This window comes from Anguilla anguilla, chromosome 9 (assembly GCF_013347855.1).
Source record: "Anguilla anguilla isolate fAngAng1 chromosome 9, fAngAng1.pri, whole genome shotgun sequence".
In the NCBI taxonomy this organism is placed as follows: domain Eukaryota; kingdom Metazoa; phylum Chordata; class Actinopteri; order Anguilliformes; family Anguillidae; genus Anguilla; species Anguilla anguilla.
In genome coordinates this window covers 22,081,026-22,094,118 of record NC_049209.1, presented here as the reverse complement: position 1 = coordinate 22,094,118, position 13,093 = coordinate 22,081,026, and the positions used below count along the sequence as shown (strand labels likewise).

The following is a 13,093-nucleotide window of genomic DNA, read 5'->3' as shown; positions in this document are numbered from 1 at the left end:
GTATTGCGCGTTTTCGACAAATGCGCTTCGGCTGAGAGAAGCTGAAGTTGTTTGCCTTAATTATCTGCGACGTAGACAATTGGTTATGCGTAAAATCGTTTTTTTGACGCATATTAATGTTGTAAAAGTTGATTCGCTTCTTTAGCAGTGAGCTTGTTCGCCCTGTGCAAGCGTAAGCTTCGTGAGGGAAACTAAGTAATGAAAATAATAGCATGAATTGTACATTGAGCAGGCCCAACACGCAGAGCCGTGACACAGCAACATTAAGAGGAAGGGATTCGATGCGTATCGTTTCCTAGGTGATTAAGCGCTTCTAGTAAAGAATAGCTTGATTTCAAAGGGACCTAACGTCATGCTGATTGGACGATTTGAATGAAGCGATCCTGAACGGCAGTGGAATTAGCTAGCGTAGCTCCGGAAAAATAATCCGTCTCTCAATCAAGAGAAAGCTGCTTCGGATGCCGTGTGTGGGTGTTTTATGGCTTCTGAAATTTCTCGGGCTGCCTTCCTCTGATAAAATTGTCGCTCTGCCACTGAGCATTGTGAATTCTCACTGGCAATAGTCAGAATACCTGCTGTGTGCGGGGGTTTATATTTTGTCTTAAATTGATGAGGCATGATTTATCATTCCTGTTCCCATTCGCCCCATTCTTCTGACTCGGTTATTTAATCTCGTACAGTGCCACGCCAGGCAAAGGAATTTATTAAAGGACGTATTTTACGTCAACCAGCAAGGACAGCTATCCTTCATTTATTGATGCCCACAGTACCAGTTCTCTCTCTCTCTCTCTCTCTCTCTATATATATATATATATATATACACACATACATATATACTTCAATAGCAGTGACGTGTAACAAAGATTTGTTGCGTAAAGGCTGGCTTAAATGCATGTTTATCATGAACAATTAACAAAAAAAGGCTTTCCTCATATTATGATTAAGATGTGACTTCCTTTTTTCCACTCACTTAACATTGGCATACTTTACATCTTAACAAATTTTACTGTTTTCTGCATAGCATAAGGATTCACCCAGGAGTCATTTCATTTAAACAGAAATTCAAGATGTAGACTAGAATATAGGACATGGTTTCTATGGTGACAGCAATTTAAAGATACACCTTGCAGTTGTTAAAATTTTAATTGGCTAGCCTGAATTTGATTAGTATGAGATGTGTTCATGTGGTTCACGACTGCAAATGACCTATGTTACTAAAATGTGTTGCTGGGATTTTGTATTGACCTGTGCAGATGGTGAACTTTGAACAGGATGTTTAAATCTTCCATCTTGTTGAAATGGCCGTGTCAATATGCTGTTTATTCAAGATTAAATTTTCTAGCTTGCGATGAAATAAAGCAGTTAATTAAAATGGAAACGTACAGGACGAACAGTGTTAAGCAGTGTCTATTTTGCAAGGTGTAAAGTTTCTTTCAGGAACGGTCATTTCTGAAAGTCTGTTGGAAGCTGTCAATAGCATTTGTACCCACTGGCTGAAGTTATGAAGTGGCCAATGAAAGGGTTAAACCTCTGCTTTAGTATGCACGCAGCTCAGATTACCAACACCCACATGTAATTCTGATCACTCATCTTCTCTTTCTCTTCTTCACTTTCCCCCTCTCATCTTTCTTCTCTTCTTCCTTTCCATTTTTCTTTCCTGTCCTTCCATTCACTCTGCTGCAATTTCCACTTATCCTCTCCTTCATGTCCTCCCTAAATTCCCTCTTCGTCCTCTCCTCCCTCCCTTTCTCCCTCTCCCTCCCCATGTTCTTTCTCTGTCTCTAACTCATCCCCTCTGTGATTGTCCCTCTCTCCTGTCTCTCTGGTGTCACCCCTCCCCTCCCCTCCCCTCTCTGACAGGCAGCTCCAGCAGTGAGCCGGTGTAATGGAGGCAGGCAGCGGGGCTGCTGCTCTGGGGAGCGCGGGCGCGGGACTGCTGGGGGCTGCTGGGACCCCCGACTCCGCTGACAGGTACAGCGCGCGCGCCTCCTCCCGTCACGTCTCCGGCACGGCTGTGCGCCGCGCGCGCGTCTCTGTGGGTCCGCGTCAGCGCCGCGCGTTTGTGTTTATGTTCATGCGGCATGCGTGCGGAGGGCAGGACCGGCTGAGCGAAGTTGGAGCGATTGTGTCTGCGCGTGGGGGCAGGTCGTGCATTCTTTTGGTTTTGTATGCACGTGTGTGCGTGTGGGTGGGGGATGGGGTCAGTGAGGTCTGTGTGTGTGCGTGTGTCTGTGTTGGGTGCGTCCACACACTTTTTTTCTCCACAGTACAGATTTAAGGCAGACTGTGAGAGAGAGTGAGGTCAGTGAGAGACTGTTTCGGAGATTTGTTTATTTTAATCAAAAAATATTCTGAGAATGCTTACAGGTGCTGCAGTGTTTGATTGAAGTACTTGATTTATGTTCTACTGCTAATCTCTCCCCTAGGGGTTCTCAAACAATGTAATACTTTCTTATTATATAATTGTTTCAAGATTATGTGGTAATTTATGAATTCACATTTATTTTTTTGAAATCACATAACCAGAAGTGCTGGTCTGTGTTGACAGGCAACCCAGTGGTGGTGTGTTCACATTGACTTCCTCAGAATGCTGTGGGAGTGCATTAGAGAGGATAACCCCTGGCCCATGGGCTGGGCTCAGAGCGGTCCCTTCCTTTCAGGATTGCCGTCCGGCCCATTCAAGTCCCCCCTCCTTTGGCTGAACCGGCTCCGCATCGCTATACGCTCGGGGTTGCCATGGCAGCACCAGCTTAGCATACATTAGGCGTTAGCACGGCATTCACCGAGAGGGAAAGAAAGCAAAAAACTGTTTCTGTTTTCAGGAAGCCGTCCGCCCAGCACAGAGGAGGGGTACCCTTGCCCCTGTTCAGCTTGAGACACCCAAATGGTGTCTGACTGCTCCAATACTCCCTCTCTCTCTCTCTCTCTCTCCCTGCTAGCTCCTGGTTCTCTTTCTTTCTGTCCCCACCCCCTCTTACCTCTACCTTCTCTCTCTCCCCCTTCTCCCTGTCTCTCTCCCTCTCCATTCTGTCTTCTAGCTGCTGGCTCTTTTTCTTTCTCTCCCCACCCCCTCTCTCTTCTCTCGCTTCTCTCTCTCTTTCTCTCTCTTCTCTCGCCTCCCTCTCCCTCTCCCCCCCCCCCCTCCCCTGCCTTTGGAACATCTCACTCCGTTCTCTAGTCTGCCTCAGGCCTGATCTGAGATCAGATCCTGAGCGGAGGCTCCCGGGGGGGGTATCGCCGGGGCAACCCGATCCCTCCACCTCCGCTGATCCTGCGGGGGCAGATGTGGGCGGAGTGCCTTTGTGCCCGTGTGACGCTCGCGCCGAAAGCCTTCCCGCGCCGCGGAGCCGCGGAGCCGCGGAGCCGGCCCTCCCGTTCCCACGTTAGCGGCTGCTCGCGTTTCAGGTGCCAGTGTTCTCGCTGCCATTATGGCGCAGGGGATTAGGTTTGCCAAAGCGCCGGCTTTGTTCGCCCGCCGTGACGGAAAAGCAGCCGGGCCATTGTTCGTCCGTCATCGGGCCCGTGCACGATTCTCACTCTGGTCTTTCCTTTTTAAATCTCCTGGACTAGTCAAAGACCAGCAGCGGTCAAAATGTAAACTAAAGTTAATTGGATTTTACTGTAGGCTGTAAACAAGCCTACGGGTCATTCCATCAGTCTGTTGCAGCCAGTAAGCTTCTCTGTCTGTGCAAACAGTATTACATCAGACCTGGTGCCTGATGAAGCATGCATACTGTATTACTGATCATGAATGCACACGCACAGAAAACGAAAAACAAAAACACTCCTTTTTTCATGAGCTTGACTTTCACACTCTTTCAGTGTAGTCATATCGGTTGCTGAATGAATGTGCGGGCAGGCATCTTGTATTAATGCGTACTATGGGGAAATTGTCTGGTTTTTGGCGCTTGCAGTTGTGGGAACAAGTGCTCACCAGTCCCTTTGGCTAAAGCAGCTCAGCGCTACAGCGCCCTCTAGCTGCTATCACCTGCTAGTGTGTCCCAATAAGTCAGGTAGGCCCACCTCTCACATTTGGAGTCACTAATTAGTTTGATTGACCATGTGAAAAAACAGCTCAGCCTAACTTTTTTTTTGTCAGCATTCAACCACATTAACCATCTGTTGATTTGAAGGGGGAGTGTTTTCATGAAATATTTAGCTAGTTTTAATGCACACTGATGGGTTTCAAGCTGTCATATATCTGTAGACTTTAAAAAGGCTGAATCCAAAGGGATTTTCATCTGCGCTGATGAGTACATCAATGCACGGCATGATCTAGTTCCGATGTGTCACATTTTGGATGTTTTTCTGTATGATCAACAGAGTATCAGATGCTTTTTAAAGTGTCACGTTGCTTAGTGTAAAACTGTATTTTCATGAAATATTAATGTGGCCTTAGCATCCCACTGGGGAGCTGACCTTTATTAGTGCACAGGTTCCTCCCCCCTCCCTTTACTTCATCTCCAGCACTACTCTACTCCTTAGTATTCGCATGTTGATACTTGTCTAAGCGTTTCAGTGAAGTTTACACATTTGTTTTCTACCTTACAGCACCCTTTAAAGGGTCTGTTAACAGCTTGAATGACCAAATAATTCAGATCTTTTAATCAAGATGGCCGTCGTGAGATAAAAGGGAAATATAAATGCGGTGGATATATCTCTGTAAAGGTGCCAGAAACAGACTGTTGGAGCTCCGCATTAGCAAGAGCCCGTCTCCTGCAAACATCCCCGCTCCTTTGATCTGTAAAATCAAGTTTTCCACTGTGTCGGAGAGGAGATTCCTTACATTCACATCCAGCTGCCTGCCCTACCTGTGTCAACACCCGGCGTCCAAAACTCCCAGCAGGCCGTTGGCCAGGACAGACTGTGGAAGAAGCCTGAGGCGCGAAACATCTGTGCTTTCGCTGGCAAGCCCAAACTGGGCCTGCGTTCCCCCGTCCCCTCCCCTGCCCCTGGCGTGAGCGTGCTCAGATGCAGCCAGCAGGGCCCTCCACCCTGGCCCACGGCGGCAGGGTGAGAGTTTACCCCCCCCGTCCTTCTGCAGACTCCCGCCTCCGTCCCTGACCCTGAGCTCTACATGTTACTGAGCTATGTCCACCGTGTCCTCTCGATGGCTGCCCTTCTCTGTTTGTCCTGAAAAGCCTGTGCCCCCCTCTCTCTTGCTTGTCGAACTAAAATTGTCCTCTCTGATGGAGGAGGATCAATCCGCTGCATGCCGGTTTGTTCTCTTCGATTTTATATTCGCTCATGTGCGAGGCACAGCCCAGCGTGAGAACGACAGAGGCTATCGACCCGCCAGTATGGGACGGGACCTCATCCGCTGCGCTCATGTGACCTCACTGGGGTCAGTTCTAGCTCGTTTAAAGAGAGCGCGACACATCCGTACGGCCTGACTAATGGCATACGCACCCCTCTGAAATGATGCTGGGTTTGGCCGGAGGGACCCCGGAGCTGTGCCGCCTCTCTCTGCACGCACGCGTGTGGGCAGCGCTTCCTGAGCCCCCTTCCCTCAGAGCAGCCTGAGCCCCCTTCCCTCAGAGCAGCCTGAGCCCCCGGCCCTTAGGCCGGCTGCTGCCGCTGCTGTGATACTCCGGTGGGGGGTTCTTCTGTGCGGGGGCTCACCATGTTCCCCTGAAAGGACCAGAAACTGTACTGTGTCTTCTATTTTTTGGACTGTAAATTTCCATGAAAAAATGGAAAAGAGAAGGTTTTCAGGAGCACATGTTTGTTGCGCGTGCAGAACTGAATTTGACACACTGAGCAGGACTGAACCTCCCGTTTTGAGCAGAGATTGCACGCGATGAACGTTTCATTTGCTCTTAAACATTCCGCAAAAAACGAAATCCACGTACTGATAAGCCCAAGGGTATTAAAATGACGCATGTCGTTTGTGCCCTCCTGTCTGCACGGAACTAGTATTGGGAAGAAGCGGGATTGGTGCATCACATTTCCATCGCCACAATGTATTTTATTGCTCTGTCACGAGTCACGTGTACATCGGTGTTCGCCATTGAACCGTTGATGAGAAGGCGATAGTAAGTTAAAAGAGCAGCGAGGAAGAGACTCGCCAGCTGTGTGCGCCAGCGAGGTCCTACTTCCTGACATTATCCCCGAACTGAACAGCATGCTAATGACCCCCCCCCCCCCCCCAAACTGCAGGTACCAAAGAGACTATTATTGAGTTTATTCAACCTGCTTGCCCAGCAGTATCCTTAAGAAGTGGGTGGAGATTGAGACCAAAGGAGCGTGTGTGTGCGTGAGGATCAGGTAGCAGAAACCCCCCCCCCCCCCCCCCCCCCGCCCATTCTGTTCTTTCTGTTTTTTTATGCCTTTGTTTTTCTTGCACAGCTTCCAACATGCCGCATAGTCGCACACTCTGCCAGTGACAATCATCAGTATCCTAAAATGTCATACCCATTTGAGCTTATTGTTAGCTTAGTGCTTGTGTTTCATTATGTCAGTGTTTGTGCAGCCCTCTGCATTTCAGCTTGATAAACACCTTGTTTATGTTTGGAAGGAGGTGAGTATGAGAAAGGGAATGTGTGTGTGAAATCTGTTTGAGAGAGCGATAGAGAGCGCATGTGCGGGTGTGTGTGTGTTCGTGCGTGTGTGCATGTAGAGATTTCTATTCCTGCTGGGGGTTATGCAGCTCGCAGTACACGCCATCAGCAGAAGCCTCTGTATTACAGTGCAGTGTGTTGTCATCTTAGCAGAAGGAGAAGTAGAGCACACTGCAATATGCCCACGTCTTAGTTTTTCTCCCCCTATTTCATGAATAGCTGAGTGCATCCATTGTTGCGTAGAGATCGATGCGTCAATACAGCTTCCATTTGAAGACTGCCAAATTGCCAGGCCCATTCCAGTTCAGAATTATGTTCCTGGGGGGGTTGCAGTTTCCAGTTATAGTGAACATTATTCAAAGGCTCAGTTTAATGCCAATACGGAAAATGAAAGCCTTAATTTTTATGAAATGCAAATAAAAATAGCAGCTTGGAAAAAAGTATTTAGATTTTACAGCATTAGCATTGTAATGCTTGTATTCAGCTGCATAGCCTCAGTCGCGCATACATTAGGCCATTTAACACACTGGAGAGTGACGTAGCAGTGTCAGTGCCCGACCCTGACCCGACTTCTCTTACCCCCCCAGGGGCCTGAGGCTTGGCCGACACCCTGAGGAGGACGACATGGTGCCAGAGCTGGCCCGGAGCATGCACCCCCGCGAGAGACCCGACTGGGAGGAGACCATCAGCGCCATGGTACGCCCGCACGCTAGACTCTCACTCACACACGCTAGGCTCTCACTCACACACGCTAGGCTCCCACTCACACACGCTAGGCTCCCACTCGCACACGCTAGGCTCACACTCGCGCACGCTAGGCTCTCACTCGCACACGCTAGGCTCTCACTCACACACGCTAGGCTCTCACTCACACACGCTAGACTCTCACTCACACACGCTAGGCTCTCACTCACACGCGCTAGGCTCTCACTCACACACGCTAGGCTCTCACTCGCACACGCTAGGCTCTCACTCGCACACGCTAGGCTCTCACTCACACACGCTAGGCTCTCACTCGCACACGCTAGGCTCTCACTCGCACACGCTAGGCTCTCACTCACACACGCTAGGCTCTCACACACACGCTAGGCTCTCACTCGCACTCGCTACGCTCTCACTCACACACGCTAGACTCTCACTCACACACGCTAGGCTCTCACTCACACACGCTAGACTCTCACTCACACACGCTAGGCTCTCACTCACACACGCTAGGCTCTCACTCGCACACGCTAGGCTCTCACTCACACTCGCTAGGCTCTCACTCACACACGCTAGGCTCTCACTCACACACGCTAGGCTCTCACTCGCACACGCTACGCTCTCACTCGCACACGCTAGGCTCTCTCTCTCACACGCTAGGCTCTCACTCACACACGCTAGGCTCTCACTCACACACGCTAGGCTCTCACTCACACACGCTAGGCTCTCGCTCGCACACGCTACGCTCTCACTCACACACTCTAGGCTCTCACTCGCACACGCTAGGCTCTCACTCGCACACGCTAGGCTCTCACTCACACACGCTAGGCTCTCACACACACGCTAGGCTCTCACTCACACTCGCTACGCTCTCACTCACACACGCTAGGCTCTCACTCACACACGCTAGGCTCTCACTCACACACGCTAGACTCTCACTCACACACGCTAGGCTCTCACTCACACACGCTAGGCTCTCTCTCACACACGCTAGGCTCTCACTCGCACACGCTACGCTCTCACTCGCACACTCTAAGCTTTCACTCACACACGCTAGGCTCTCACTCGCACACGCTACGCTCTCACTCACACACGCTAGGCTCTCACTCACACACTCTAGGCTCTCGCTCGCACACGCTACGCTCTCACTCACACACTCTAGGCTCTCACTTACACACGCTAGGCTCGCACACGCTAGGCTCTCACTCGCACACGCTAGGCTCGCACACGCTAGGCTCTCACTCGCACACGCTAGGCTCTCACTCACACACGCTAGGCTCGCACACGCTAGGCTCTCACTCGCACACGCTAGGCTCTCATTCGCACACTCTAGGCTCTCACTCACACACGCTAGGCTCTCACTCACACACGCTAGGCTCGCACACGCTAGGCTCTCACTCGTACCCGCTAGGCTCTCACTAACACACGCTAGGCTCTCACTCACACACGCTAGACTCACTCACACACGCTAGACTCTCATTCACACACGCTAGGCTCTCACTCTCACACGCTAGGCTCTCACTCGCACACGCTAGGCTCTCACTCACAAACGCTAGGCTCTCACTCGCACACGCTAGGCTCTCACTCACACACGCTAGGCTCTCACTCTCACACGCTAGACTCTCACTCACACACGCTAGGCTCTCACTCGCACACGCTAGGCTCTCACTCACACACGCTAGGCTCTCACTCGCACACGCTCTCTTTCTCTTGAACACATGTATCCAGTCACACATGAAATCGCACAGATCCCTGAATTAGCAAATAAACGTAAATAAAGATGGCATTCTGTCTGTGAAAAGCAGCCAGCTGCAGTGTTATCACATTTTCAATCTGTCCATTTAGCGTTTTATTCATGCGCATTGTGCTGGGATTGAATCTGCATAAAAAGAATAAAAATGTTGAGCAGACCGAGTTTTCATTAAAAGATAATGTGTTGTTAATCTCTTTTGTGATTGATGAAATGGAGTGTTCTCAAAGATAAGTTTTCGACAGTCCCACGTAAGACATTAGCTTGTCTTCGATAAGATGTTCCCGAGTCTACTATCACTAATGTATTGTAATTATCTTTTGCCCTGATTCGGAGCTGTTGAATAAGTTGAAGTAATGATGATTTTACGAATTCAGCTTCATGTTGTCAGTATTCAGGTATTAAAAGAAGGAATCCGTCTCCATGGAAACACTGCCGTTGTCTCGTTTGGTTCAGAAATGCACAGTCAAACTGGCTGTGGAAAGGAGTTTTGTGGGCTAATGAGTTTGATAGGGATGGAAACATATTATTTACCGAATATGTAAATTCATTTTTGCATATCTTGTTTAAAGTTCCCTTATAAAAGATAATAAATTAGGAATATTTGGTGAGTATAAAATCCAGCTTTTGATATTTTCAGAAAATGTTGATTTCATGCATATTAGACTTTGTCAATTTGTCGTGTCGTGCTCTCATTTCAAATATTATGTGCACGTAGCCCAAGTATGTAGACTGCTTCCCAACACTGCACCAATGATTGTGACCCATCCTGTTTACTGGTCTTAACTAGAAATGCGGTTTGCTGGTTCAAGTTGTACAGTGGCAAAGGGTTGTATGGAGCCAGCCTAGCTCCAGCTCTGTAGTGGAAAGTGATATAATGAGCCAGGGTGGTTGCAGCTGTGCAGTGGAAATGTGGTCTAATATGCCAGCCTGGTTCCAGCTCTACCGTGGGAGAGGAGTGCGAGTTTCTGGATCTACCACTTGAGAAATATTCACTGCTGTGGTGGAAGGTGCAGCGCTTTACCACCAGACAGGGGGGAAAAAACAGCTACTTAAGAAAACAGTGTGAATATTTTATAAGGACAGCTGAACCACAGGGCTGTTTTACTCTGGTCTTTCTCTCCTTGAGTTGAATGTCAGCACGACTCAAAGCAGCGCCTTATCAGGGATCTCCTAGGTCCAGCTTGACTTGACCCTGGGTGTGCATTTTGATATGCTGCTTAAGTACATGATGTGATGATGTGTGGCTTCACAATGAATCTGCTACTTTTCCCTGTGAAGGTCATCACCCAAGTCCTGCTCGTCTGGCTTTCACTCATTTATTTTTCTGTGTGTTACGGCGTTTTTCCGATTTTTCTCTCTGTCTCTCTCACATACACACACACTCACATACACGCGCGCGCACACACACACACTCACTCTCACACACACACGCTGCATTTTGTGTATGCGCCCATTGGTCAGAGGGTAGTGGATTGTTTTCCCAGCTTTTCTCTAGATATGATGTAATATATTGATGTAATGGGTACCCCACCCTTTCCCCGTGTTATTCACTAGTTTGGCGAGCTCTGAGCGGGAGGATCGGCGAGCAGTAGATTGATTAGTGCTGCCTGACTGCTGCTCGTGTGAATGGCTGAGTGTTGCGGGGGACTATGGATTGATTAGTGCTGTCTGATTGTCTCCATGCTGACAGGCCCGCAGCGCAGAGGTCCCTGAGCTCGGTGCCGAGCCTCTCCTGCGATCCTGCAGCAGCACCGCCAGCATGAAGGTCAAGAACGTCAAAAAGTATGTGCGCCGCCGCACCCCTGCCCCGCCCGGACTGACCCCCCTTCGCCCCCGCCCTGACTGACACCCCTCCACCCTCCGGCCCGCCCTGACTGACACCCCTCCGCCCTTCGCCCTGCCCTGACTGACACCCCTCCACCCTCCGGCCCGCCCTGACTGACACCCCTCCGCCCGACGCCCCACCTTCCAGCCTCACTGACTGTCCACTCCGCTGGTCTCCTCCTCAGGTTGTCTTTCACCAAGGGCCACTTTCCTAAGCTGGCAGAATGCGCCCACTTCCACTACGAGAACGTTGACTTCGGAACAATACAGGTAAGGGATTGTGGGAGTTGATGTCACACGGTTTGGAGGAAATGGCTTGCGTTGGTGCAGTGGCTTGTGTTGAAGGCAATGCTTGCAGATTCTCATTTGTCTTGGAATATACTGCACTGAGAGCTCAAGGTATGACGATAGCCACTTTAACCGTTTAACCTTCTTGTAATGAAATGCTGGCTTGGTAGCTAGGTTTATTAGCAAGCTGTTTAAACGGAGGTAGCGCCGGTGCGATGCGGGGACCGATCAGCCCCAGAATTGGGCGTGGCCTTCAAGCGCCAACTTGGGGCTCCACCTGCTGTTCCCTTTTTTCCCTGCATTCTCTGTTCCTGGGAATAAAATAGAATGAAACGAGTCTTACCTCCTCCCTCTTCCACCGCAGATGAACATGCAGCACTTGTGCTCAGTTTTGAGTCTGTTTCTGAGATCTCTCAATATATAACACTTATTTTCCATCTGATTTTATAAGATTATCTTACAATAAGCTACCAAACTGTCTTTGTAGGTGCATTTTCCAGAAGAGTATTCTTGGTATTACAGTTCTGTTGATGGAACGTTCAGTTTGATTAGCATTTTACTTCTGTTTCCATTGGTTAATTGGAGTCCAGTTATCACATGCCTATGTGGATTTGAATAGTGATGGTAGACTCAAAAATATGTAAATGTAAATAGGTAAATGGGCTTAAGGCAGATATTCCTGAATTGTTTCAGGAGTGAGGAGCTCAGTCTGAAGGATGTATTACCCATGCAGATGATGAGTGCCAGTGCTAATTGCGGTAATTACAGACAGCGTGAATGCAGTGCTTCGTGTTTCATCAGATTCCTCAGTGCCTGCCATTAAATGGCCCTTTTTTGTTTTTGTCAAATGCCTCCCGCAGTGTCATTTCTTGCTCCCTTCTTGAAGGTATGTCTTCTTGAAAGTATATCTAGTATACTACAGAAGCCCCTCGAGGGATATAAGGTGATCCAAGCCTGGGAGATTGAGAGTCCTGCGGTGCTACAGGGAGAACTGGCCACCAGGCTGGCTGTGTGGGAGGAGCAGCCAGTAGAGAAAAACACTCGGAGTGCAGACACGCCGAGTGCAGAAAATCCCCGTTTTGAAGTCATACGGGGATGTGGAAAATCGTGAGCGATCAGACCTTCGCGGTGTCCAGAGCAGGCCGTGCTCTGAATACTGATCCCCCTAATGAGGAGGGACGGAGCACCGGGGGTCGGGGCTCAGTCAGGGAGAGCGCTCGGCGGCACTCACCTCAGGCTCACCGTAATCACGACAGAACCGCCGGTCAAGTTCCCGTTCTGTTGCTGAAAACAAACCAGTGTCGCCAATCTATACCGTGTGCTCAAACAAGATTTAAGGGAGGCTGTTATGTCTAAGTGGAGTTAAAGCTGTTTGCATCCCCCCCCCCCCCCCCCCCCCCCCCATCTTATTTGCAGTGCACTGTAATTGCACATGTACTCCAGTGGAGGGCAGCAGTCGCTTGGCCCTGCACTGCAGGAACGGCTTCCCCTCCCCCCAGGACATGACGGCAGCTGAAACATTAATTATTCTCTTTACAGTGTGCGAGCGAAAATGGGGCATCATTATGGCTTATTTCTGTTCAAAACAAAATGAATGCACTTATTGAGGAGGAAGAAGAGAGAAAACGTTGCAGGGAACAGAATGCATCGTGACACATTTGCACATTTAAATGAATCATTATTTTTCTCCATTGCTTGACAGTGTGGTTGAGGAACCCTTTGATTTCTCTGGTGTAGAATGAGGATTTCATTGTACTTTGGCAACAGAAATGTTTTTTTTTTTATTGTCATGCCAAAGAAGCGTGCTAGCACTAGTGAGAGAAATGGTTAGCCAGAAGTGGCCACTGGAAGAGTGAGCGTTAGTCGTGCTCGCAGATCAGTCCTCTTGATGTGAATTCCTGTCAGGCTGTCCAAACACACTTTCCTCTCCAGCACTCATCCCCTAGCCCCGTCTCCTCTTCAGATT

The 13,093-nt window shown here is 49.4% G+C and overlaps 1 protein-coding gene across 1 annotated transcript in view; it reads left to right on the top strand.

Moving 5' to 3' along the window:
* The window catches only part of arhgap32b (Rho GTPase activating protein 32b), a 121,069-nt gene that overhangs the window by 40,101 nt on the left and 67,875 nt on the right, over nucleotides 1-13,093 (top strand). Inside the window, 4 exon segments of the mRNA XM_035432677.1 lie at nucleotides 1,861-1,971; nucleotides 7,148-7,256; nucleotides 10,706-10,797; nucleotides 11,025-11,109. Of these exon segments, the coding sequence (XP_035288568.1) occupies nucleotides 1,886-1,971; nucleotides 7,148-7,256; nucleotides 10,706-10,797; nucleotides 11,025-11,109 (372 nt within the window). The 5' untranslated portion in view covers nucleotides 1,861-1,885.